Below are 27,227 nucleotides of genomic sequence, written 5' to 3'. Positions count from 1 at the left end.
ACCATGTCTGCCATCAAAGAGACATTCAGTAGCAGGCACTGAGCAGCTAACTGCCCAAGACAGCAGGGGTGCCCCCCCGCCCACGATGATGGAGACCCACTGTGCAGTAGGTACTCAGCAGATACTGAGTCGGGCATGAGAGCAGACAGGAAATGATGCCATGACTCAGAAACGGGTATCTCATTAAAAAGGCAAAGAATTGGGAATACTGTTTATAAACTTTTTATTTAAAAAATAAAATTATAAACAAAATACAGAAAAATATTGACACCTGTGTAACAATAAGATGACTTTTCATCTTTAGGGTAATTTACTGTTCTGTGAGAATAAAATGCTAACTTTTATAAGGGAATTCTATGGGGTAAAGGAGGACTTTGATATTTCAATAGCAGTGGGTACTTGGCATAAGTAAGACTTAATACATACATTCAACACTTCACAGCATATTCAAGTCTCATTTCCAAGTTCTATAGCAAACAGTGTACCTCACCAAAGTCCCCTAGTAAGAGTGCAATATAATATTATTAGAAAACAATCCAGTTCTTCCTAGGTCAACTGTACTTTCACTACTTGAATACATTTCACAATGGTCTCTACCCAGTTGAAGCCAAGCCTCTTCTAGACAATTACATATGAAGCAGTAGCCAGTCGTGAGGCCCCCTCCCTCCTTGATGTGGAGGCCTCCCGTGAAGCTCCTCAGAGCATCTGGGTCACGCTACAGATGCACACTGTAGAATCTTCCGTTGAAAAGTAGCTGAAGCACATCACCTGCCCAGCTAACAAGTTCCTCATTTCAAGCAAGAGATACTGGGAAACTCACATAGTAATTTTCTGAAAATACACAGTAGTGTCCTCTATTTTACAAATCAACTATGGACTCGTTAGCAATTTGGATTCCCACTTAGTTTTCTAAGTTACAGAAGCTGCTTATCCCAGCCTCTTGACAATCTTCCCATTTCATTTTTAACTATAATCTTATTAAAATCAACATAAATTACAAGTAACTCCCATAACTGAAGGTGCTAGATTCCATGGGATCTGTCTGTGTAAACAAGCAAATGAAATGTCAAGATCAGAAATTCTTAAGTCTCCAAGACATCCACACAAACCAAACCAACTCATGCCTGCTCCTCCTCAGCTCTCTCCCCGGCTGAGGCTCATCTGTGAAGACAAACAATGGAGACGGGCGGATTTCACTCAGTTCAGCTCCTTCTGTCTTCAGGTGGTGACTTCTCCAGGACATGTTGTCTGGCAGTGGACAGCAGGTTGCTGAGTTGACATGGCCTCTAAGTCAGATTCACGAACAAAAACCACCGCATCACCACTGACATTTATAAGACACTGCGCCTGTAAAGACAGCAGACAGAAGTCCAGGAGCATGCATATGCCTGCTGTGCACGGGTTCTGGTAGAAAACCAAATCCACCATGGGCCAATCAAACACTAGATAAAACAATCCAGCAGAAGATGAGGAAAGAAAAAGTTCACATGAAAAGAAATCCAGAAAGCCTGAGAACACATGACAAAATATTCAAGCCCGCTGTAAATCAGAGCTCTGCAAACCGACAGTAAGAGACCATACCATGGTACTGGGGAGACGTGAAAGCTGGACATTACTAGGTGCTGACAGAGGCACAGGCAGAAAACACAGGTACTGGAGAAGTGCAACCACTCTGAGAGGCAATGTCGTCTCTCCCAGAGCAGGAAAAGCATGCACTCTCCAACCACCATTCCGGCCTGTGCTTTGTATTTTCCTCTAGAGAAAAATCTTGGATGAGACTTTATACTACAACATGTTTATAAAAGGAAAATAATAAAAATAATGTAAATACTATCAAGGAGAAAGTGAAAATATAGTTATACCTGATACTAAAAGGAAGTGAAAATGTCATAAACTCTACAAATATGGCTAAGCATCATGAATGTGATAAATTAATGAAAATAATTAGAATATGTAAAATAGTCTCAATGGAGGCAAATTCTATCATTGCAGGAAAACTACAAACATCAGAGGCCTTCCCTTTGGATACACTCACTATGCTAGCCCCTTATTTCCATGTTAGTTCTTACAGCACTGTATACATCAGAGAAACCGTCAACAGACACTACCCACTGCCATCAGCAGGGGACAGCTGAGGATTCTGAGTGACCGACACTATGGAGTGCTGAGTGGCTAAAGGAATAATGAAGACAATCTTTTGGCCTTGAACTGAGAAAGTCACCAAGTGATAAAACAAGCTACAGAACCATGTGCACAGCAGCACTTTGTAGATGTGGGGTGAAATACGTACCTGTTCATGTGCAGTTAAGACTCTCTCTGGCATGCTCTGCCCTCAGGAACAGAAGTGACATTAAAATACACAAGAAGAAAAGTAAGGTACTAATGACTTTGGCTGTGTGTAGTAAAGAAACTGACTGGCTGGAACACAAAACAGGGAGAAACTTTTCTATTTACTTATGTTTTTCTTTATAAGAGTTGTAGTGGTCATGGTGTGCTGTGGGACAATGGTTTTACCCTGCAAAGATTTGTTTCTTGTACTTGTTTAATAAAATGATGATTGTCCAGTAGTCAGGCAGGAAGTAGTGGCAGGGCAACGAGACAGGAAGTAGAGGTGGGTCAATGAGAACAGGAGAATTCTGGGAAGAGAGTCAGTCTGCAGTCATCACTCAGAGCATGCAAGCCGTGACTGCCTCGCCGATAAAGGTACCAAGCCACGTGGCTAATGCAGATTAAAATTATGGGCTAATATAAGTTGTAATTTGTTAATAAGAAGCCTGCGCTAATAGGCTAATCAGTTTATTATGATGGAGGATTCTCATTGGTTAATAAAGAAACTGCCTTGGCTTTTTGATAGGGCAGGATTTAGATAGGTGGAGTAGACAAAACAGAATGCTGGGAAAAAGGGAAGTTAGTCAGATGCCTCAAGCAGTCACCATGCCTCTTCTCTCCAAGATGGACGCAGGTTAAGATCTCTCCTGGTGCTACACAGATTACTAAATATGGGTTAAAGCAAAATGTGAGAATTAGTCAATAAGAGGCTGGAACTAATGGGCCAGGCAGTGTTTAAATGAATACAGTTTGTGTGTTGTTATTTCGGGGCATAAGCAAGCCAGGCGGCCGAGAGCCAGGTGGGATGAAAAGCAGGCCTGCCTGTCCCATCACTACATTATTAACTAATGTAGACCTCTGTGTATTTCTTTGTGGCTGAATGGCTGCAGGACCGGGTGGGACAGAAAACTCAGTCTCTTCACAGCCATAGAAACCCTAAGACACCTGAGTAGCCTGGAGCTCTGGGGACCAGACTGGCCTCAAAGTCATATAGCTCTGCCTGCTTCTTCTACCTCCTACATTTGTTTTTTAATTGAATTTTTGAAGTTTTAATCTAGTACAACTCCAAAACATACATTAAAATACAATATAAAAAGACTACATATATGGACAATATATCTTAAAAATATAAAAAGCAACTAGGTCGGGATGGTTCCCTCAGTGTGAAAAACACACAGGCTACCAGAGTGTATGGGGTGGTTATATGGGACTGTGGGCACTCTAGCCTGCATGTGTGGAGACCAGAGGCCAATGTGTGACAATGTGTTCTCCCACTGTGACCTGCTTCACCAAATGTAACAGAAAGCTGTCTTCTAGTTTCAGACTAGGGCTATTCTTTAACATCTCTTAATGTAGTAGAACAAACTGATAAAAATATGTAAGTTACAAGAATTGAAAAGGAGGTTAAATGGTTTATCTTTCTTAAGACACTGAGTAATTAAATTAATGGCTCTGAAATAAGACTAAGGCTTGCTTAAGTTGGCTCTCTTCTTGCATTGCTTGCACATTTATGGCAAAAGTCCACTGTGAGGATAACTTTATCCATAAAAGCCAGGAGTCCTGAGAATGCAAACGATCTGCCCTTAGTTATAATCATCTATGTATAGGGCTAGCAGCGAAATTTGTACCCACACAGTCACACACATCTACTCTTCTCATTCCTGTGAAACTGAAATACCTGACCTTGAGTGCAGTATCTGCCGGCATGTTCCCTGTTCTCGGGGCACAAGTACTTTTGCTCATTTATCGTGAGTGTGAGGCAAAAATATGACTTCTGATATGTGCCAAGTAGAATAGGATGGAGCATGCTGCTTTCAAGACACTTTGTTACTTAAATAATTATTTAATTTTAGAAGAAACCCCTAAAATTTTTGAGCTATTTAGTTAAAATTAATAAAAGAATGATATTCTAAGGTTTGGTGTAGTGAGACCTCTTCTTATTACACACCCCATTTACAGAGTAACATTTGGTAGAAATAAATAAGCAGTCTGTCCCTACTGTATGCTGTTCACCATCAAGGCAGGAGAAACTATATATCCCAGTTCAGAGTGAGGGGCACCTCAGACCTCCTGAGAGGAGACACAAACACATCCATATTCTAAAGCTCACCAAGAGAGTGGCAGCAATAGTAACTCCAGCAAAGCTTCATTAAGGGTGATAACTAGTCACGTGAGATATTGAGCAGAGCCTGACAATGATGACTGTGTGAATAATAAAGTCATTTAAATATTTTTTAACATCTACAGTCAAAGTTCTGAAAAGCAATTCTTTTAGGAGGGAATGGATGTGACAGGCCAGAGGGTCATTCTCTGACTTCTTTAGAGATATTTAGTCATCTCACCTGGTTCTTACTTGGATTTTCCATGAAGACACACTGCTTCATAATGTAGGAAACAACAGCATTCCCTCCCAGTGCAGCCACGTGAGCTCTTACCATGGCAAACACTTCAGCAACGAAAGCGTGGAGGAAACCACTGACTCCTCCTTCCTGCAAAGGACGGACAGACCACTGCATAAAATGTCAAACACTAATAGTACACATTCTGAATTGCCTTAATGTAAAAGACAGTCATTTATATTTTCCTCATAAGGGTTTTTTTTTGCATTAGTAAATACACCTCTGAGTAAGGATTTTAAAGTATTCATTAAACCTATGATAAATTGTAGTTGCCCATCACTAGCTGATGTGGGATTCCTCTCTGTGTGCTGTGAATACCACTGGTTAATAAAGAAAGCTGGCTTGAACGTAAAGCAGGGCAGAACACAGGCGGGGGAAACTAAACGGAATGCTGGGAGAAAGGAGGCAGAGTAAAGAGAAAAGCCATGGAGCCATCGCCAGAGACAGAAACGCTGAAACCTTGCCGGAAGGTCACAACCTTGAGGTGATACACAGATTAATGGAAATGAGTTAATTAATACGTGAGAGTTAGCCAATAAGAAGCTAGTGCTAATGGGCCAATCAGTGATTTAATTAATACAGTTACTGTGTGGTTATTTCAGTTCTGGGCATCTGGGATAAACAAGCAGCCTTTGGTCAACAAATTGGTGCCAACGTGGTTGGCTAATATCCACTTAAAACCTGATAGGGCTTGAAAAGGAATTCCAGACACAAAAATACAGAGTTTAAAACAGCTTCTTGTTGTTTGCTGGCAGCATGCCACAGCTCCTTTGAGAGAGGTTTTCCCAATTCAGCGGAAGCAGAAAAAAAGCCACACCATTTTGAAATGCTGGCTTTCTGGCCTGTGCTGCCAGCATGACCTCTGGCTCTTCCAGGAGACTGAGCATTTGAATGGGGTTTGTGAGCAATGTGCTGCGGCTTGCTTGGTGGCAACATGGACCAGCTGTGTGCCTAGAGATGGGGTATTGTACATGGCTCTCAGAGGCAGCGAGCAGCTCCGCCATGCTGGGCTGGGTGGGGCAAGCAGGCAGTGCCATATTTCCCCTAGCAATGGCACCGCTTAGGTGGATTAAGAAGGGCTTAGCATTTTAAGAAGTGCTTCTGGTCAGAAAATAATTACAGATATGCAATAAAGATAAATCTAGACATAAAAGACCTCTAAATGGGTCACAGTGTGTTTAAAAAATGTACGTAGGCTTGGGATACATAAGAAAAAGAGTATGCAGAGTTATAAAAAGAAGTAAATGGTTTATAAAAAATGTAAGTCTTTAAAGAAATAGAGTACAGATAGTCATAGATTAAAGGAGTAAAGATAATAAAATATTAAAAATAATAGAGTAAGAAAAGTCACATAAAGATGGAATACACAGAGAGTTTGGATTATGTATATTATTGTGTTTTCTTTGAATTATTTGACTGTGAAGGAGCTAAGTACAGAGAGACATTTCATTGTATGGATTGCTAAACTAAACCAACATGTATATTAGAAAGGTATCTTGACTTCAGAATTTGTCTAAGGATATGATGCTTTGGAAAAGAGGTTCTTCTTTTGTTTCCACAGATGATGAGAACCTGTGGATTCATTCCAGGCTAATGTGGTTTGATGGACCACGAGCCCCTGAAGTGTCACCTTGAACACCCCCCTAAAAGAAAAAACTTCAAAAAGCAGGAAGCAGTTTGGAAAAGAACTATGCCCAAATTCCCAAATAGTGTTTACAAATGTTTGTTTATATTTAAAGGGGGATATGCTATAGAGATTTGCATTAGTATGAATCTCAGTTTATTGATACAAATTTAAGGTACACTGTGTATATGTACTTCTGATCTTGATTAAGGTATTGTGTTTGTGCAGCTCATTTAAAATGTAGTGTAATAGATAATCATCTATAATAGTCAAGCTTGTAGTAATATTAGGTTTTCTAGATGTAAAGAGATATATTTCAGATGGATAGAGATTCATTAAATCTTTCAGAGACCTTCAGAATATGCATTTAAAATATTTTAAGAAGTTAGGACTTTTCATGACAGTGAGACACATCTGCTCCTGGCATTACCAAACTACTTCAAAAGGATGATGGAGCCGGGCGACGGTGGCGCACGCCTTTAATCCCAGCACTCGGGAGGCAGAGGCAGGCGGATCTCTGTGAGTTCGAGACCAGCCTGGTCTACAAGAGCTAGTTCCAGGACAGGCTCCAAAGCTACAGAGAAACCCTGTCTCGAAAAACAAAAACAAACAAACAAACAAAAACAAACAAACAAACAAAAAAAAAGGATGATGGGCATCAAAGAGTCTCCTCATGGAGTTTGATAGCCATTTGGGCAAGAAACTGCCCTTGCCTGGACTGCTTGATGAACTGGACATGCAGGACCCACAAAGAAATGACTGCTGAACTTGCCTAAAGGTGAGACATCCTTCAAGGTTCCTGCTTCATCAGAGAACCTGCAAGACATTCTTGCACAAAAGAAAGTGACTGACAAACTGCCAATATAGGTAAAACTGTCTTTGAAATTTCCTGCTTCATGGAAAAGTCTGTTGGGTACTATGGGCCAATAGGCTGAGGATGGATGCCCCAACGGTACAGAAGAACTTTGGGTGACTGTCCAGGCAGTGTGATGTCTCTGTCATTTCTAGAGTTTTGGAAGTTATTACAATGCACTTCCTATTTACTGAGGTAATATTGTATCCTTCTGGAGTCTTTGATGGACTTGAAGAGTACAAAAAAATAATATAGTTTTCCTTAGTTATGATGAAAGATAAAGTAGATATAAATACTGTAACTGAACTGTAATTCTTGCTTGATACCACATTAGATGCTAATGCACAATTCAGCAGTGCACAAATAGCATTGTGTACTATGCTACACACATTGCTAGAGGATAAATATAGTGGTATGGGGAGCTAGTCAATAGCTTACATGCTTTTCTACATATGTTTTCTATCAGCTCTACTGAAGGTGATGTTAAAAACAATCAAGGAAATTTCTGAATTAAACTGAAGTTAAGAAAACACCAGAGTCTACTATTAGGAACAAAATTATTTTCTTAAGTACACCTTTTAAAAAAAAATTTGTATGCATGGGTGTTTTGCCTGTATATCTATCTATATCTGTGTACCACATATAAGGCTGGTGTCCAGAGAGGACCGAAAAAGGCACTGAAACCCCTGGAACTGGAGTTACAGATGGTGGTGAGCCACCATGTAGGCTCTGCGAACTGAGTCTGGGTCCTCTAAAACAGCCAGTGCTCTAATCCCTGAGTCATCTCTCCAGCCCCGAGCACATCTTTTTAAAAAGCTAAGGAGATCCTCCAGACTGTAATCCTGAGAAGCGACCTCTGTGAAACTTCAGAACTAGATCAGCTATTTGAGCCTCCACTCAGACGTGCAGCTCTGTACACTCTTCACCAGTCGCCTCTGCTTTTGAGGTCAGAAGACTGGGCATGTACAGGTCAGTTCGAAGGAGCAAAACTGACTGTAAGGGATCTCACTAGGCAAGGCCACACAGGGGATGCTGCACCTTAGGCTAAAGGTGCAGGTCTCTGCTGCAGTGAGACTCACCACGTAGTAACACTGCAGCAGGGAAAGCTTCCACAAAGCGTCACCAGCAGCTTGTGCACGAAGCCTACTATCTAGAAGGTTGAGACCACAGGATCATGTGTGCCAAGGGTTCAAGACTAGCCTGGGCAATAAAACTTAAAGGTTCAAAATAGTATAGCCATATACTACTAGGAGCAACTAGAAAAGAAAAGAACAGAAAAAAACAAAACATGCCATGCCAATTTTGAAACAAACCTATTTTGTCAAACTTAGTCTTCAATTCTCTATTAGAAGGATCTGAGACTACATGGTTTATCTTCTACATCAATATAATTCGAGTACAATTAAGATAGTCTATCTTAAAGAAAATATCCACCTAATTAATTAGCCTGTCACACATTATTCATTCATCTACAGAAGGACATATTGTGCTTGCTCTGTGCTGGGCAGGCTCCTTGCTAGGAAAAGGAAGTGTGCCATGGAGACACAAGCAAAGCACAGCTGAGTCATCTTACAGGAAAGGCACTTTCCACAGCACAAACTGCTGTGACAGTCAAATAGACAGAGATAATGGGGTTTCACACCTCAGCAATTCAAAAGTTGCACTATTTGAATATTAATTTGTTTAGCAGCCCTCACTCATAACATAAGATACAATATAGTTTCCGTTTCTATTAGGTTAAATTCCTGAGTTACGAATGACACAATAGAGTGATCCTGATTTTGTAATTTAATCATATGACAAAGTTTTATAACCGTCATGTAGCAGTTCCCCATGTGTACTGAGGATGGGGAGAAGCAGCATTCCTGTGCACTGTCAAGTCTGAGAAGTGTTGGTGGATGCCGCTTGTTCATTCCCGGACGCCCCAACCCGAAATAACCACACAAAAACCAGATTATCTGCAATACTGTTTGTCCAATAGCTTAAGCGTATTTCTGGCTAACGCTTGTATTTTGAACTAAGGCATTTGCATTATTTTATATTTTACCACAAGGGTTGTGGCCTACCGGCATGGTTCTAACTGGCGGCTCCATGGCAGCTCCCTGACGCCGCCTACTCTCTCTCTCTCTATCTCTTCCAGCCTGGCTATATTCTGTTAAGCCATTAGTCAAAAGCAGCTTCTTTATTAACCAATAAAAGCAACACATATACAGAAGAACTTCCCACAGTATTTCAAGCACCCTCCTACAACAGAAGACTGGCAGACTCGTTCTTTTTTCAGAGGGAAGAAAGCACAGGGTAAAGTAAAGTATCCCTGTGTTTACATCTACTATAAAAATCTACTACTTCTAAATGCAGCTCCTTAAAAACTGCTGTTTAAATACATCTCCGAGAAATATCGTAGAAAACTTAGATGTCCTGTCAGAGAAGTTTTAAATCTTGTATCAAATCTAAGAGGAAGTCACTTGCTTTACAGTAAGCATCTAGAAATTCTGCAAACAAATGGGCTTAAATCAGGCACAACTCTTGCAAAAGGGGTTACTGTATGAAATGCACATCTTATGCAAAATCCATCCAAGATAGGTCACAAACAGGTAAGTCAAATTAAGTGTCTTTGTTATTTAGAAGAAAGCAAAACTTGGCTTTATTACTCACTCTTTCAAGAAAAAAAAAATTAAAGTTACCTCCCGAAGAGAAGTAGTTTCTCTAATAAAAAACATGTTAATGATGCCAAGATATTTTGTTATCTTCGCTCCAGGAATGAAAGAAAGAGGCGTCATTTTAACAACCCCAACCGTGGAACTTGTACAAGGTGGAGCAGAGCGATTCCGGAAATTTCCATCACCCATGGGACTTGCTTTCTCAACCGTCACAGCTAAAATTGGAGAAATAATGGAAACATTAAGGACAGACACTGGAAACTGGTTAATCCCCTAAGGTTTCCAAACAAGTGGTGACAACATTCAGCTGTCTGTGAGACTAAGCCATGTCATGAAAGAAAAGAAATTATCATGCACTACATGCAATTTAGAGAGAGACATGAGAAGCTGGAATGGAATTCTTTGGGAAGGAAATGACATCCCTGCAAAGGAAAATGTGATGCAGTGTAGCTAGACACACAATGATCGGTTACACAGTGGAGAAGGAAAAAGCGCCAGAGCAGTAAGGTAGCTGCTGTAGAAACCCATTATCCGAGGAGAGTGTGAAAGTTGGTACATTCCCGTGCATTTTCCACCTGTTTCAGGCCACTCCATCACTGCTGGCTTGTAGGCAGCCTAGGTAACACTAGGTATAATACAGTTCTAAATTTCTTTCCCAAACGTTTTTGATTAAACAGCCACATAACTTTAACCTTGACAAGCATCTTGGCTGTCTACCAGCTGTCTGGGGAAGTGGCAGTAAACAGTCAGCACCACATCCTGTTGGTAGTCACCACCCACTCGTAACTGCAGTGAGCACAGGTCCGTGTCTTCCAGCTCACAACCAGCTACAGGGGCACCATCATGACTGTTTCCACAGGAGGAAACCAAGTCACCCAGTTGTTGATTTAGCACCTCTAGGGTTAAAAATATGATTCTGGCTGATCTATTTACTGTATTGCCCCCTCTGGAATGCAGTTCTTTCCCTTTTAATGTAAATCCACTCAAATATTGTTTTCTCAAAATCTGCCAAAAACCAGGATCTAAAGACATCTCTCTCAAGTCCAGCAGTAAGACAAACTGTCTACTCTGTAGACACACTTGATCCTTTAATACCCTGTCGTCAGACTTAGGAAGCTGACAGCCATGAAGTCAGCAGTTCACTGGGTCCTGAAGAATGTCTCTCTAACAAGAAAGCTGGCCGTGTCCTCCTAGGCAGGGATGTAATATGCATCCATGTACTTTCAGAAAGCTTCATAAAGAGTGAAATTTAAAAGACAATTCTATATATAGCTAAAAGTAAGCAATGAAAGGCTCTGTAATAACTTCTCACGAATGACCAAGTGTCTGCAGCTTTCACACTCAAATACATGACTGATTGGCAATGTTGTTACTAGGCAGTAAGGTCTAGCCTTCACCACTGGGAAGTCAGGGGTATGCTTCTCAGGTCATCAGAATGTGGTAGAAACGTCCGCCTACTTGTCTTAATTGATCCGCGCCTTATGGTCTGAGCTTTCAGTTTAATGAGCTCTATCCAGCTGCTGCATCTGTCTGCAAAGGAACTGTAATCAACTGACGTTGCTGAAAACACAGACAGAAAACAAAAGAAAACACAAAGAAAAAATATGGATGACGTGTCTTACTCGCCATAATCCTCCTTGATGATGTAACTTAACTTCGCTGTAGCTCAGGGAAAGAGTGACCTTTTCAGGCCAGACAGGAGAGGGAGGGGCAGTGGGGAGTGGAGCTTAGACATTCAAGTGTCCAAACCTAGTAAGGCTTGCGGAGGGTTGGGCACATGACCGTGTGGTCTCAGGGGGACAAATGCAGCCCAGCTAATGCATAAGCAGAGGACAGACTGCTTTTTGTTCCTGCTCTCCTCCTTATAAGATTTAGTAGTTTCTATTTGATTTTAATTTATAATTCAATTTATAATCAACCCATTATGAGCAACCCCATTCCCACTTTAGCCAATAATCTAAGCTAAAAAATCATCAAGTGTTGAAAACTACTTGAAGGAAAAAACACAAAAGGACAACAAAAACCCCACGACCTCACTAGCTGTATTTCTTACTAAAGTATCTTCTTTCCACCATCAATAACCCAGCTATTCAACTAGCAAGAAAACCAAAGGGCCATTGTCAATGTTCTGCTTGCAGGTTGGACTTCTGGCTACAAGACCTCTGACAAGATTTGGGGAGGGGCAGCTAGCACTCCTTCTATAAACAGTAAAAGGTTAAAAAGCTGAAACTTCGGAAACTAGAAAAACTATTAAAATACTAATAAAATAAAATAAAATGAGAACAAAGCAAACAATTGATGAATTTTTAAAACGTTCTAGATATAATAAAACCATATCTGTGGTCTATTCCATTGTCCAGTGCATTCCTCTGCCTGTAATTTTATGTCTACTGATCTACAACCGTGTGCTTAGTAGGCAGACTCACCTCTCTGTGCAGCTGGTGTGCCTGAGTTAGAACTCGCACTCTCCAGGTGTTCTAGTAAGACAATACGAACAGCATTAGCTCGATGCTAAGTACAAGCCAGAACCTCTTCCCTGCTGATATTAATATCTTCCATGAGCCCAAAGAATAGAGTAAGTAAATCTTTATGGCTTCATTACAAAGGCAAACCAAACATAAGTATTAGGATTTAAAACGCACTTCCTTCACGTGAAGATTATCCCCATTAATAATACATGCCCAGATGGTTGCTTACTACGACACAAAGTTTGTTTCTGGAGAAAACACCAACAGTAGCAAGCTAGCAGAATGACAGCACAGAAGAAAGGGCCAGTGTGCTGGGGAAGGCAAGGTTTCAAAGCGGGGGGAGGGGGGGGAAGCAAGCGCCATGACACCACACAGCAGGTCACAAACATCACCCTCAATTCCTACCCCTCTCTCCATCTGGCTTTATCAACAGCTCCCTCTAGTGGTAGCCAGACTTTGTGATACTAAAGGGTGACAGATCTCCAGCTAGGTAGGAAGCCGGATCCCCCAAACAGATCCTAGCAGCCTAGAGAGTAGCATCCAGCTGGGAATTTGTTGTATATATGTAAGATATTGTGAAAATGTAAAAGTACTATTAAAGTCAATATATTTTTGCTGTTCATGCAGTACTTGGCAGTCCTCTAAATGTGGAGTTGATTTAGAAATGGAAATGTTGGGTACAGGCCACAGATGCCTATGGAGGAGCCACGCTGTAGACATCATGTCCACAGACTCCACACCTAACTAGTACAGAGCTCGTGATTCAGGAGGCTGAGGAACTGAGCAAGTCCGAAGGAGATGGCAATACAGGAAGAAACTTGGGAGGCTCTGACATGTATTCAGAGGTTTGATAGTTTGCAGAGACCATACAAGGCAGGAAGGGACTCCACACATACATGGAGAACAAGCAGTCCACTATAGGCTTGGAGGTTTCCAGGGTTCTCTGCGGCTCAGGACAGACTCTGAGTATTACAGAAAGTACAGTTGAGCTGGGTGTGACGATAAATATCTACCTACTAAGTTGGAAGGTAGAGGCAGGAGTTCAAGGTGGTTTCAAAAAACCAAGAGTTAGGGTACTGTAGCTTCATAGTAGACTGTCTACCTAGCAAACTAAGGCTCTGGGACTTGATCTCCATCAACAGAAAAAAAGAGAGGACAGAGAGGACAAAGAGGAGAGAGAGAGAGAGAGAGAGAGAGAGAGAGAGAGAGAGAGAGAGAGAGAGAGAGAGAGAGAGAGAGAGAGAGAGAGAGAGAGAATGTATAGTTCACATTAGGCATCCTATGAACTTTTCTTTTTTTTCAGGAGCAAAGCGAATAGCTAAAATCGTTGTAGAAACCACAAAAACAAAACTCTCTTCCATAATTCAGTACTGTTGTGTGTGATTTCATGGCAACCCTACACTGTGCCAAGTGGAAACGACACAGCACAAAGCACTATGAAAAATGTTTGTGTCTGTAAAAAGCACAAGCGCCCAAAGACAGAGGGAAAGCGACCCTTGTGCTGTTTAAGTCCCTCCCTTCCATCCCATCTCTTAAATGAGCTAGATACGTGTATCCTATCATTACATTGTTTGATTCATTTGTTTGTTTGGGGCCTCATATTCTAACAGTCCAGGCTGGCCTGCCTCGTCGCCCACGTTCTGGGATTGCATCTAGCTTGCCTCTCTAGTTTTCATATCCCTCATTCTCAATCCCGATAGCTTCTCTCCCCTGCTACTGCTTTGGTCCAACTCTATGAAGACTACTTACAGATTCTTTCTTACTGCTGTCATCATTTTGATCATAATTTCAAAATATACAGTCTTTAAAAAGCAGATACAGCAGATATACAAGAGACTATGACTATAGAAAGCTATCTGTAGTAGCATAAAGAACTACTATATAGAGTTAAGAATTCAGAACATTTATTTGTAGAAAAAATAAAAACTAGTGCTTACAGATTTCCAAACTGGCTACCACAGTCAGTGGCTGATAAAATAGAGTGCCCCTGCAAGGCTACAGCCCCTCCACTGAGCAGGAAGGACTAAGCAGGCACAAAGCAGCCCAGAAACAGAAAACAGGAATGGATAGAACGGTCCTTGTCTGTACTTTTAACCAATAAAAACTAAGTTATGCTAATTAAACTTCAAGAGTAGTAAACTATCAACATCTAAATAGAACTATCATTTTATAATAGATTAGATTTACAACATATCTGAGATAGATTTAAAGTAGTATATGGCTTATAGTTGATTAAGTCCACCACCTCACTGTAACTAATACCTAAGATTTATGTCTTCAGATTTTTGTTTTGCTTTTGTTTTTCTGTTTTTGAGATAGAGTTTCTCTGTGTAGGCTTGGCTGTCCTGGAACTCAGTTTTTAAATCAGGTTGGCCTTGAATTCACAGAAATCATTCTGCCTCTGCCTCCCAAGTTCTGGGACTAAAGATGTACGCCACCACTACCTGGCTTTTTGTTTTTAATATCTTCAGATTTTAAAGTAATGTTAACCTTTTACAAACATTAAAGCACAAAATTATTGAGCTCATCATATTGTATGAAAAAAATCTCATTTAAAAACTTTTTACCGAGGATATCTTCACTTAGGTTCTACGTTTTTACTCTATTTCTCTCTCTTTCTTCTTCTATAGGTATCATTTTAAAGTACCTTTAAAAAATGCAGAAAAAAATGTCCAAAGTGTGGGTATAGAGGAGGCTAAGTCATCATGACAGTGTAGAATCTCTTACAGCACGGCCTCCAGGATAAACTTCGTGGTGATACCATACCAGGTATGTTTCTCCTAAAATCCTGACAGCCTTCACTTGACGTTCTTTAAGAAGTGATGAAAATCAGCACCTTTTAATATTTCACAGCAAACAAACCTAAGTACCTATCAAGGTGACACTGAGTCAACCAGAAATCTGGGACCAATAAGCTTTTGTTACTTTGAAAAACAAAATTAGATTCATCATGAAAGGGAAAAACTGACCATGGCTGGACAATTCAGAGCCTGGTTTACTCTTTACAGTGAATTAGGATAGATACATGTAATGAAAGCAGTGCATGACATTTACCATTGCTGATAACAACAAAAAAATAATGAAAGGTTTATCTAAAAGCAACGAGGCAATTGTTAATAAACATATTATTATTGGCTCTTCAAACTAATAAAAAATATAAATAAAACCACTCCCGCCTTTATAGAACCATGAATGGTAAGGAGCAGTCAATGTCTGAGGGAGCAGGTTAGTCCCTGGGTATCCTTCTTAGCCCTTCTGCCTTCCTCTACACTGTGAAACTTAGATGTTGTCATGCTACAGTGCACAGACACCACATTCATGTTAGAAGAACACTAGTCTAGTCTAGTCTAGTCTAGTCTAGTCTAGTCTTCAGACCCTTTATACTCCATCTTACCCTCAAATCTTCAACGTAGCCTGAAATAACTTCTAAAGCCATATTTAACACATGTCCTCCTGAACAGATGGAGGAAGTAAAGACAACATATACATGCAACACAAACCAGAACTTAGACAAGTATGTGAGAAAGGGACAGATACACTTCAAGGATGCACTGGAGGCTCACAGTCCAGGAAAGCACAGTGTTCAGCACGGAGCACTGGGGGGGCGCCCATTTTTATGTACATCGTAAACAAGATGGCTGTGATAACGAGTATGGCATTGAAGGGGGTGTGGTGTGGCTCGATAGTTTTCAAAGTCTGGAAACCCTTTTTCAAGTAGTGTCTGGAGAGCCAAGACTGGAACTACACAGCTGAAGATCTCACTGTCCACCCTCCTGTCAGCGCCTCCTACCCAGAAGCTGCACTAAAAGATTTAGCCCTTAGAGAGGAACAGTCTTTCTGGTCTAACTAGCTGGAGTTTCTTGGGAGCAGTGATAGTTGTGGAAGCTGTGATCTCAGGCATGAAGTTAGCCTTTGATTTACTCTCCCCTCGCCACCCAAGACAGGGTTTCTCTGTATAGCCCAGCTGTCCTGTAGATCAGGCTGGCCTCAAACTCAAGAAATATGCCTGCCTCTGCCTCCCAAGTGCTGGGATTAAAGGAGTGCACCACTCCAATATAAACATGTTAGCAACTATAGAACCACAACATATAGAAACTAAAGGAATTTTTTAAATTTCACTTAATTTAAAGGCTAAAAGGAAGTATAAAACTTCCAGGTTTCCGACATGAGAAGCCAGGATGATGGAGGTCTGCAGTCAGTGGGCTTGCACAGCTGCACAACAGCCCTGCAGACAGGCTTCCCTCCATCTCAGGCCTCTCATGCTGCCTTTTCAAATGAGCTGCACACACTTCAGGCAGTTCACAAAAAGACGTTCTATCCAAATGCTTCTTCCTTTGTTCTTTAGTTCACAGAATATCATTTCATAATGCTGAGCATGTGAGCAGTAGTTGGAACCCATCAATATGGATGGAACCCATCAGTATGGATGGAACCCATCAGCATGGATGGAACCCATCATCAGCATGGATGGAACCCATCAGCATGGATGGAACCCATCAGCATGGATGGAACCCATCAGCATGGACAAGGCACACTCACAAGCTTCATCCTACTCCTCTACAACATCCAGTCAGCAATGACAGCATGGCTAAAATCCAGCTAACATGCACCCCAACTCCAAACTATATTCTTGTAAATTAGCAACAGATTAAACCTTCACTGACTAGGTTTTAGGGGTGCTTTCTCATTGCAGATTTTCATCCCAGAAAAGAGCGGGATCTAAGGAGGCCAAGGAAGATTTTTTTTTAAGATTTACTTATCTTAGGTGTGCAAGTGTTCTGTCTGCATGTATGTCTGTCTAAGCTGAGTATGTGTACTGACAACCACAGAGGCCAGAAAAGGGCATCAGATCCCCTGAAACCAGCTGTAGACAGTTGTGAGCGGCCATATGAGTCCTGAATCCAAACCTGATCCTTAAACTCTGAGCCATTTTGTCAGGTCCCTCAAGAAGATTTTTAACAATAATAGTTTCTTCTCAAAAACTATGTTTACTCAGAAACCTGAACTCAGATACCTCTGAACTGGATTTCCCCTTTATCTTCCAAGAAGTTACGATTGCTAAGACTTTCTGTACAAATCCAAAGTTGAAATGTAGTTGATGACAGAAAAAGGATGACCAAAGTTACTAGGTGATAAAATTCAGAATCTGAATATGGATTATCTTGTTAAATCTATGGGCTATGAGGTAAACATATATTTCTACATGGAGAGACGGGCCTTACACTGAATAATTTAGTGAACACATACACACACACATACTTATTCTGTTTTCTACATAATTTGTTATCAAATAAAAGTATGCATAGATAGAACAATTTCAAGTGTTATGATTATAGTAATTAATATTCTGTTAAATGAAATATAATATATAATACAAATATAACATAATATATAACTAATTTTATGCCTAACTGAAAAATAACCTATTATTTTTCAATTAAAAACTTTAGAATAAAATAAAACTACATTTACAGACTATGTAATAGAAGATTAGACACAACAGTTTTGAGAAGTTAAAATAAAAATTATACTAAAAGAGAGAAATAAAGAAAAAAGCAACCCTTTTATTCTTTTCTACAAAATGTAGGAACCAAGAGAATTTTCCCATTAAGGGGAAATTATTTTGCATTTGAAAAACTATCAATTTCTTATAAAAACGATGTCCTCCAATAACAGCTATGGTGTAAAAGATGGAAACATTCTTGGCTAACCTGAACATCCCCCAGACAGTCTATGAAAATCTCAAATGTTAAAGACCTCTACTAGAAGAAAACTTACCAGACAAAATCACTCTATGTAAATATTTACACTGGGAACTCAAATCTTCAAACTTTAAATCAATCTCAATCTTAAAACTTTAGTATAAGGATGGAACATACAAAAAAGGGCCTTCAGAGTTTATAATCTCTTCACATACTTAGCCCCATTCATGCATATGGAAAACACACAATGACAGATGAAGGACAGACTCCTCGGCTGACTAGAGAGGGGGCAGAGCTTCTCCCATGGGACCAACCTTTGGCTGCTGGGAAAGCAGGAGCAGGCAGTGAGTCCGAGCAGAGCTCCAGCGGGAACTGCAGCAGCTCGTCGTTATCCGTAGAGGCTGGAGAAGCAAACACACAGCAGTTACTGAGCAGCCATCTCCTGTTCCAGCTTTAACCTAAAAACCTGTCACACAGCTATAACAGACAAACCAGAACTTAACTTCCTGATATCAAAATTTACCTCTCTGCAGTGTCTTTTCAGCATGGGCTTTCGTGGTCTGTAAAGCCTGGTTTTTATCAAAAGTTATCGCGACTGCTGTGACTGTAACCTAGGATTATAGAAACAATCGCGATTAGCAAAACGATCACTAACAACATTAAATGTCTTACAATTTGCTTTCAGCACCATGGGACACTCTGTATCAACTGACTAGTTTGCCCTTCCTGATTAAGACTCTCAATCAGAAATCTATGGAAACTCAGATATGCAACGTGTATAGGTAAACCTCAACATTTCCAAAAGAGCCTTCTCTGAAAGACAGGGACTGTTAACTCATGAACAATGAACCCCATTCTGTTTACTGCGGCCTCAGTGGGAAGATACATGTGAATCCCCTGCAGATAACCACCAATAAGGAAATTAAATACACAGCCAGATGCATACTAATATACTTGAGATAGTCTGAGTTAAAACATTGTGTCGTAGTTACTTAGTTCTGGTAACAATAAACTAAAAACAGCACAAAGAGCTAGACAGGCTTCCGCAATCACTGGCACCTTCAAAGTTACCTGGATTAGCTCATCTTCAGGCAGAGACACTGTGAAGTTCACATGGCAGAGGCAGCAGGGAGTCATGGAGCGGAGTTTGAAGTACAGGCTCTGCACAGAAGAGAGGACTGGTGACTTACCTCTTCGCTTCATGGAACTAATTCTGTCCAAGGACATTACATCACAAAAGGTGAAAACCAAGAACGGAAAGCAAAACTGGCCCCTCTCTCTGAGAGCACAGTGTCAGTGACTAGCTGTCAGCAAGCCGTAAGTGCTTACAGTGTATGATCATGTAAACACAGAGCACATGAAGTCACAGGCAGGACTATCTTGGAAGAAAGAGGACTGAGGGGAGCCCGGTCACAGCATGCACTGCAACGAACTAACACAACGTTATGGAACCTACCACTCTATGTAAAGAAAATGCACTGATAAAGGATTAATGTTTGTCAACAACTCAGGCTCTTAAAACCACTCTACGGATGTACTAGATTTTTATGGAAGTTCAGCTACTAAATTAAATAGCTCCTTTCACAGCACCAGCTCTTAGGCGAGTCTCACTGTGGCGCAGCTGAGACTGACAGGCATGCGAGGCACAAGGGACAAAGGAGACTGGTCCAGTTAACCTGGGTTCTGAGTGGCAGGCTCCTACCTTGAGCAAGTTCTCACACAGGCCGTTGAAGTTCTTATTGAGAGCTTGATTGGTCAGGTTGAGGCTGCTCAGTCTGACCACTCTTACTGATGTAAACATCTAGGGATGGGCGACAGAACACAACATCTTATTATTCTTCCCTGTAAGTCTAATAATTGATAAAACTGCCAAACAATGGATAACTAACAAAATTAAAAAGTGTTTGTAATTGCTACTCGGGGTCAAAAGGAATAGGTATTTAAGTGACACTTACTTATAATGTATATGGTATTTGTTTCAAATTAATAAAACAGTTTACCTGTATTTCTGATGTCCAATTATTTATGCCCGGCATAATTTCTGTATTACAACTATAAAAACCTGCCAAAACAAATTATAATTAAAATGCGATATTTTATTGATTATGGTTTTAGAAATGATGGTTCTCAACAATAAAATCTAAATATAGAACTTCCATTACTTTTGACTACATACCGAGTTCAATGCCACCCTGAGTTCCATGAAACCCCATTTCAAAAACAACCAATGATTGAATTACAAAGCTAAAAAGAAAGTTACTCCTACCAAGAGGAAGCAGAGCGTGGTGCACACAGGCTTTACCTCAGAGCTAGCGTGCTGCGTACCTGAAGGAGGAGGAGCATCAGTAAGGAGGGAGTGCACGTCTTCCATGGCATCGGTGTCATCTATCTGGAGACAGAAAGACAAAACTGCCATATAACACTAAACACAGAAGTTGTCCTGATTCCTTAAAATCGCTTTCACTGTCTGAAAGACAGAAGATTTAAGAACTAAGAAAATGCAGAGCCATTTCCCCTGCCATCGCATTTAACTTGGGGGTTGGAGATAGGGCTCAGAGTTAAGGGTGCTTGCTGCTCTTCCCAGGACCCAAACAGAGATACTCGCAACAGCCTTAAACGGCAGGCAGTCTCTGGTATGGGAATAGCCCTCACAGGCTCACAGATCTGCATAGCTGCTCTCCAGATAGCAGAACTGCTTGGGAAGGATTAGGAGGTGTAGCCTTGTTGGAGGAGGTATGTCATTTGGGGTAGGATTTGAGGTTTCAAAACCCCACGACATTCCCAGTTAGCTCTCTCTGCCTCCTACACAAAGATGAGGATGACAGCACCCAGCTTCTACTCCATCACACACCGGCCTGCTGCTGCCATGCTCACTCGCTATCAGGATGGTCGTGGGCTCTTAACCTCTGGATCTATAGCCACAATAAACTCTTCTCTTCCAGAAGTTGCCTTGGTCATAGTATTTCTTCACAGTAATAGAAAGGAACTAAGATACCCTCTTCTTGTCTCTGCAGACACCCTCACATATGTTCATACACCATACAAATACATGCATATAAAAAATAAAAATGTAACATAAAGCAAAAATTCTAGCATCAGCAAATTTCCCCACAGTAACAACTTCAAATACTTCTAAGTGAAATCTTTTTTTTTTTTTTTTTTTTTTTTTGGTTTTTCGAGACAGGGTTTCCCTATAGTTTCTAGAGCCTGTCCTGGAACTAGCTCTTGTAGACCAGGCTGGCCTCAAACTCAGAGATCTGCCTGCCTCTGCCTCCCGAGTGCTGGGATTAAAGGCGTGCACCACCACCGCCCGGCCTAAGTGAAATCTTTTAAAGTATACTGAGATTACATTTATGTAGACCTTTCAAGAAGCTTTTCAACCGTCCATGTACACTATAAACAAGGCTAAACAGAACCATAGTGCTCTCCTACCCCAACATCCCAGTCATGCTCACCTCCACCCTAGCTCAGCTGCTCAGTCATGGCCATGCTGCAAGCCACAATTCCCCGAACACTCACAAGCAGGACCACAAGCATTCCCCATCTCTCCCTTCTCCTGAATCTGTACCTTGCCCTCTGTTTCTTGTGTGCCTCTGCCCAACAGGATGTTAGCAGCTGTCATATCAGTTCTACTCTGGACCAAAATTCAAGTGATGCTTAGCCACCTAGAGAGCCTGTTAAAATATTTGTAGGGCCCCACCTTGAAATTCTCTTTTACTAGATCTAAAGAAGAGTCCTAACAATCCCCACTTTTGCAAGCTCCAGGAAGTGCTGATATTACAGCAGGCCATGGGACCTTGCACAGCTTCAGAGCCTATGACCTCCTTGAGCCACACTGCTTCCCCGCTGACCTCCCCTTTTACTCATCCCGAACTGCAGAACCCTGGAGAACAGATTACGACTTCTGCAAATGAAAATTCATCTCAGGGGCCAGAGGGATGACTCAGCAGTTAAGAACACATATTGTTCTTGGAGAAGATCCAGCTTTGCTTCCTACCACCCATGCTGGGTGGTTCATAATGAATTCCTGTAACTCCAGATCTGGGGATCTAGGTCTCTCTGTCCTCAAGGGGCACCGGCAAAAACTCATGAAGGTGCACACACACATACTCACATGAATAAAAAAAAACCCAAATTAATAAATCTTAAAAAACAAAAAGCCTCTCATCTCACTTTAATTGCTCGTCTCTCATTGGTAACATCCTAGGACAGCCAAAGGCACTGTTTGGGTCTCTCATCACAATACAATTCTAGCAGCAGCCTCCAGAATCACTGGGGTAAATGCACCAGATTCTACTCCCTAACGCTTTCCTCACAACATGCATATGTCATTCAGCGCCTTCTATTCTACAGTAGGAAGATCTGCCCCTCCTAAAGCTACTCTCAGGACAGAGCAAAAGGAACTGCTCTGAAAACAGTGTACTGCTGAGCACTGGTTCATGGCTCCATGGCCACTCTCTGGAAAAGCTTAAATGTTCTAATTGTCTTTTAATAAAGACCGCCAAGACAATTTCCTGCACTCAATGAGATAGAAATACTTAACCAAATACAATCATAAAAAGTGATACTTATACTATGTTTGAAACAGTGCATTTTGTGATTAAAGTCATTCAAGATTTTTTAAAAAACAACTCCAAATGTGTACTATTACAGGTGAGTGTCCTTTCCCCAGAATGCTGGGGCCCAAACCCTTCAGTTCCCAGTGTTCCAGACTCTGGTGTCTACATGTATTTAAAGGGTTAAACATCCCTACTCCTAAACTCCAAAGACTAAAATGCTCCAAAATCCAAAACTTTTAACATGAACTTTCAAATTTTTTCTTGGGGGGAGCAGGGGACAGGGAGACATACAGGGCCTATATAGTCTGGACTGCCAGGCTTACAACTTCACACCGTGTCCAGTTGACATGGTGCTTGGGATCGTGCACGTGGCCTCGGGAATGCTAGCCCCCGCCACAAAATTTGGAATTTCCAGACAATTCGGATTTTAGATTTCTGATGAGGGCTGCTCACCTTGTCTTGTACTATTAGTCCAACCCACATTACCGCATCAGTTACCCAGTGCTAGCTTCATGTCTGCAATGTCCACGACTTCCCTGATACTTGTAAAACTTACAGTACAAGTTGTAGATCAGGTTAGAATTTAATTACAAAATATTTATCTTCTGAAACTTTTAGGACATTATTCCAATGTAGTATTACCTCTAACACGAACGCGTCTTTTTTCCCATGTGAAAGGTCTAATTCTGTAACTTCATCAGAACTTTCTGATTGTGATCTTAAAAGTCTTGAACGCTGTCTAGGTTCTGGGATGGGCGATCCTATAATCTCTTCAGATACCTCCTAAAAGACATGCAGTTATGGAGAATGAATTTTTCTGTTTGGTTTTAAAGTTTTATACTAACAGGCATCTTTCCGAGAAGAAAACAATCCACACAATACATTCAGTGAACTCTCTATTTAAATTGAACCTTTTGGGTTATAGAAGACAGAGATACTTCTTTCATCTGTAAAGCAGGTTTACTGTCAACGGCATAACAAGGTCAAGCTGACATCTAGCGCACAGACGGGGAACTACAACGGGCTCAGAACCTTGCCCATCCAGGCTACAACTATTTCTATATACTGTATATATTTTCTATGAAGAATTTCCAAGTACAATTGGTTATATAGATTTCAAGCTTTTCCAGGAAAGGGTTTTACTCTTCCATAGCCTTTCTTAACTAGTAGCGATCTTTCAAAGACCTTCCACAGTTAAATGTGAAGAATAAGAAATGTATGTGTAACAGAACAAGATAATACATACATATCCAAATGCATGTACAAGCTATGCAATTTAGCATGCTAAATAATCTTCAAAAGCAACAAAACTGATCTTCTACAATCAGTGTATACTGTCATCCTGCATATAGTCAATGACCTGGGCCACAGTGTGTGAGCTCAAAAGGCAAAGCCTGCTGCTGATGCCAAGAAACCTCCTTTACAAAAATGAGGGTTACAATAGAGGTTTTCCAAAATATAATACAAAATGTTCACTGCTGCTGTGTGCCTAAAAGAGAAAAAAGACAACCAGTGCAGTCCCAAGCCGCCCGTGGAGCTGCCGCACATGCTCATATATACAGAACCCGCCCCGCATGCCTCGGAAACAAACGGTGTGTTATAATCAACAAAAAAATGAGAGAAGAACATAACTCTAAGCTAAAAACTAAATGAGGAATCCATGCAAGGCAGCAGTTCTGGTGGATTTGTTGTTGATGTGTTGTTGTTTTTCACTAAAAAGAATACTACCTTTTGTGATTGTGAGTTTTGAATTCTGTGACTGCCTCTCTTGCTACTAAATGGTAACACTTGATATTTGGTACAGTCAAGTCTTCAAGTTAGGGTACCACAGTAGTATCATTTTAAAAGTCTCTCTTACTTTGATACCATATATTGTCTTAATGAAACTGAACATCAAAATATTTTCAATTTATTGAGGAAACTTAATCCAATGAGAGCAGTCAGCAAGGACTATCTTCCTAAGAGAAGGAGCGCTGACCCACATCTCTATTTAATAGTAAGCGGCTGGAGTTTAAGAGCACACACTTCTCTTGCAGAGAACCCGATCACCTACGTCAGGTAGCTAACAGCCACCTGTAACTCCAGCTCCAGGGAATCCAGTGCCCTCTCTGGCCTCTACAAGCACATGCATTCCTATGCACATACTGCTGCCCCTATATATCCATAATGAAAATAAAATCTACAGCTCAATATTAACATATTGAAAGGTGGATATAGACTGACTGCTATATACAATTTAAAACATAAAACTGTAATGTGAACAGTGGCCTAGGAATCAAGCCTGGGTACCAACTTTGTCAAACAGTTCCTAAAAATAAAGACAATTAATATACTTAGTGTCTGAAGAAAGAAAAGACATACTGGAATAAAATCCACACTTGTTGGAATTTTTAAAATCACAACAGATTGTCTTCTTCCTCAAAAACCTGAGCTGTGAGAAGGAAGAGCAACTCGGTGCTCTCTGGGTAGAGTGACCGAATTCGTAGTCTCCAAGAGGCTCTTACAGCCATCCCTCCGTATTCACAGGGTAATGGTTCCAGGACCCCATGGATATTAAAATATGCGGGTGTTTGAGTAGGCTTCACAAAATGACAAAGAATCTGCACACAACTTACACACAATTTGTTATGTGTGTGCTTTAATAATTTGAAGAAGTGGAAATCAAATCTATTTGTTCTACACTGGGCTACATGGCCAGGCTAGACTACATGAGTTGAAGCTGTAGAGACAGTTGTTACACTAAGCTGTTTAAGGACTAATGGCAAGACACAGAGCATGAGCCTGTTTGGGAATTTTAAGTATTTTCTATCTGAGATTGGCTGGGTGCAGATGGGTGTGACGATGCACAGTCTGACTACGCAGTAGTGAAGACAGACGTGTAAATGAACCTCACTGACACTTGGCAGGCAGAGTGGCTGCAGAGCACATGGGCAATCAGGACAGAGTCACACAGGCAGCAGTGACTTCGGGAAAGAAGAGCGGACACCACTGGAACCAACACACAAACTACACGGAGCTCCAGTGCAGCTTCATTGAACCCAAAAGGCATAAACACTGTAACAGCATGTTCAAATACCAAAATGTAAGTATAAAAGCAAAACAATGTACAAATGTTTATTAGCAAGGGCTATGATAGCTTTGAAGACTATTTTTCAGATATTAATATGGTAACACTTCAGCATTTCATTGTTTTTAAGTTTCAAGTCATTGTCCAACAGAAACACAAAGCAAGTGACACTACATAATAAAGAAAAAAACAGAACTAATTTTAATGGAAATTTTGTTTATCTCATTATATTTAAAACATTACATTTTCAACATGTAATTAAAATAAATACACTGAAGAGATATTTTACACTATGTTTACACTGTTTTCAAAGTGTATTTTATAATTAGAGCAAATCCCAATTCAAGCTGGCTGAACAGCCAAGGCCCAGTGGCCCCACACCGAGCCTCGCTCTCCAGGTCCCTGAGCCCTCAGTCAGCTCTACCACTCTGCTCCCAGAACAGGACCAAAGCTGTAAGTGAAGCCTGAGTTCCGAGGCAGCATATCAAAACACCAGCCCAAACTAGAACTATGCATAAATTCTTAAAATGTTACTCAAACAGTACCCCTTTGTAGGAGTAGTTATAAAATTGATTTAATTGCAACTGTGGCACGTTTCTGTTAGCTCAGACTACGGCTGAAGGTATCTGCACTGTGCCACCAGGGATGCAGCTGCAAGCTTAGGGACTGACTATGGCGAGGGTGGCGACCACCTTGAAAGAAGGAGCAGGCACTGAGGCACCCCTCTCCGGCACTCTCCCTTCTCAAGAAGGGTCTCATCTGCAGCCCAGTCTGGCCTCAAACACACAGCAGCTGTTCTGCCTCAGCTTCCCAAGTGTTGGGATTACAGATGTTAGTAGGTATGCCAGCCAAAAGAGAAATTTAAACCACTTACCTAACAACCATTTAACAAATATTTATTGAGAGACTGTTACTGAAAGGAGACCTTCCTACATCAGGACACACAGCTGTGATGGAGCTGTACTCTACAGGTCACAGCAGGCAGGAGAAAAAAGTTTAAAACCTTTGGGTGTGTACAAAAGTCAGGCCTGTGAACATGCATACACATACACGTATATGTAAAGGCACACCCACACGGGCGTCACTGGAAACAGAGGAAGTAACAAGAGCAAAACTTGAAAGGAGAGCTGCACTCTGTACACTCGAGGTCGGAGGAGTCCCATGCAGAAAGAGATGTTTAAGCAGAGGCAGCAGGAGAGGTGGGGAACTCATGCGCACAGGAGCTCTCCTCCAGCCACACCACACCTGGTCGGTAACTGGCCCATCCCCTGAGGCCCCACCCACTCACCGGAGGATTGATTTCGTACAGCTCTTTGTTCTTGGCGATCGTGTCGTTGATTGGTCAGTAACTGGCCCACCCCCCGAGGCCCCACCCACTCACCGGAGGATTGATTTCGTACAGCTCTTTGTTCTTGGCGATCGTGTCGTTGATTCTCTTCTGCATGTGGGAGATGTGCTGCTCATAGGAGCCGTCATTGGGGGTCTTCCCCGCGATCTGGATCCCACCAGGAGTCGGCAAAGCGGCTAGGTAGACCCCTGTGGCCGACTTGTGAGAGTAACAGGGATA

The 27,227-nt window shown here is 41.3% G+C and overlaps 1 protein-coding gene across 4 annotated transcripts in view; it reads right to left on the bottom strand.

Moving 5' to 3' along the window:
• Positions 1-206: 206 nt before the first annotated feature.
• C2cd5 (C2 calcium dependent domain containing 5) overlaps positions 207-27,227 on the bottom strand; it is a 97,628-nt gene continuing 70,607 nt past the window's right edge. For 2 of the 4 annotated variants that reach the window (XM_038321028.1, XM_038321029.1), the window contains 13 exons: positions 27,042-27,206; positions 23,236-23,376; positions 20,360-20,423; positions 20,035-20,096; positions 19,737-19,835; positions 19,106-19,195; positions 18,558-18,645; positions 18,349-18,435; positions 12,291-12,341; positions 11,323-11,424; positions 9,889-10,079; positions 4,671-4,817; positions 207-1,347 (listed from right to left, as the gene is read on the bottom strand). In XM_038321028.1, coding sequence (XP_038176956.1) covers positions 1,219-1,347; positions 4,671-4,817; positions 9,889-10,079; positions 11,323-11,424; positions 12,291-12,341; positions 18,349-18,435; positions 18,558-18,645; positions 19,106-19,195; positions 19,737-19,835; positions 20,035-20,096; positions 20,360-20,423; positions 23,236-23,376; positions 27,042-27,206 — 1,416 coding nt within the window. In that variant the 3' untranslated portion in view covers positions 207-1,218. The remainder of the gene's footprint in view (positions 1,348-4,670; positions 4,818-9,888; positions 10,080-11,322; positions 11,425-12,290; positions 12,342-18,348; positions 18,436-18,557; positions 18,646-19,105; positions 19,196-19,736; positions 19,836-20,034; positions 20,097-20,359; positions 20,424-23,235; positions 23,377-27,041; positions 27,207-27,227) is intronic. The other 2 variants (XM_038321030.1, XM_038321031.1) reach the window with 1 other exon arrangement.

This window comes from Arvicola amphibius, chromosome 2 (assembly GCF_903992535.2).
Source record: "Arvicola amphibius chromosome 2, mArvAmp1.2, whole genome shotgun sequence".
Lineage (NCBI taxonomy): Eukaryota > Metazoa > Chordata > Mammalia > Rodentia > Cricetidae > Arvicola > Arvicola amphibius.
The sequence above is the reverse complement of the archived record's forward strand: the minus strand, read 5'-3'. Positions and strand labels throughout refer to the sequence as shown.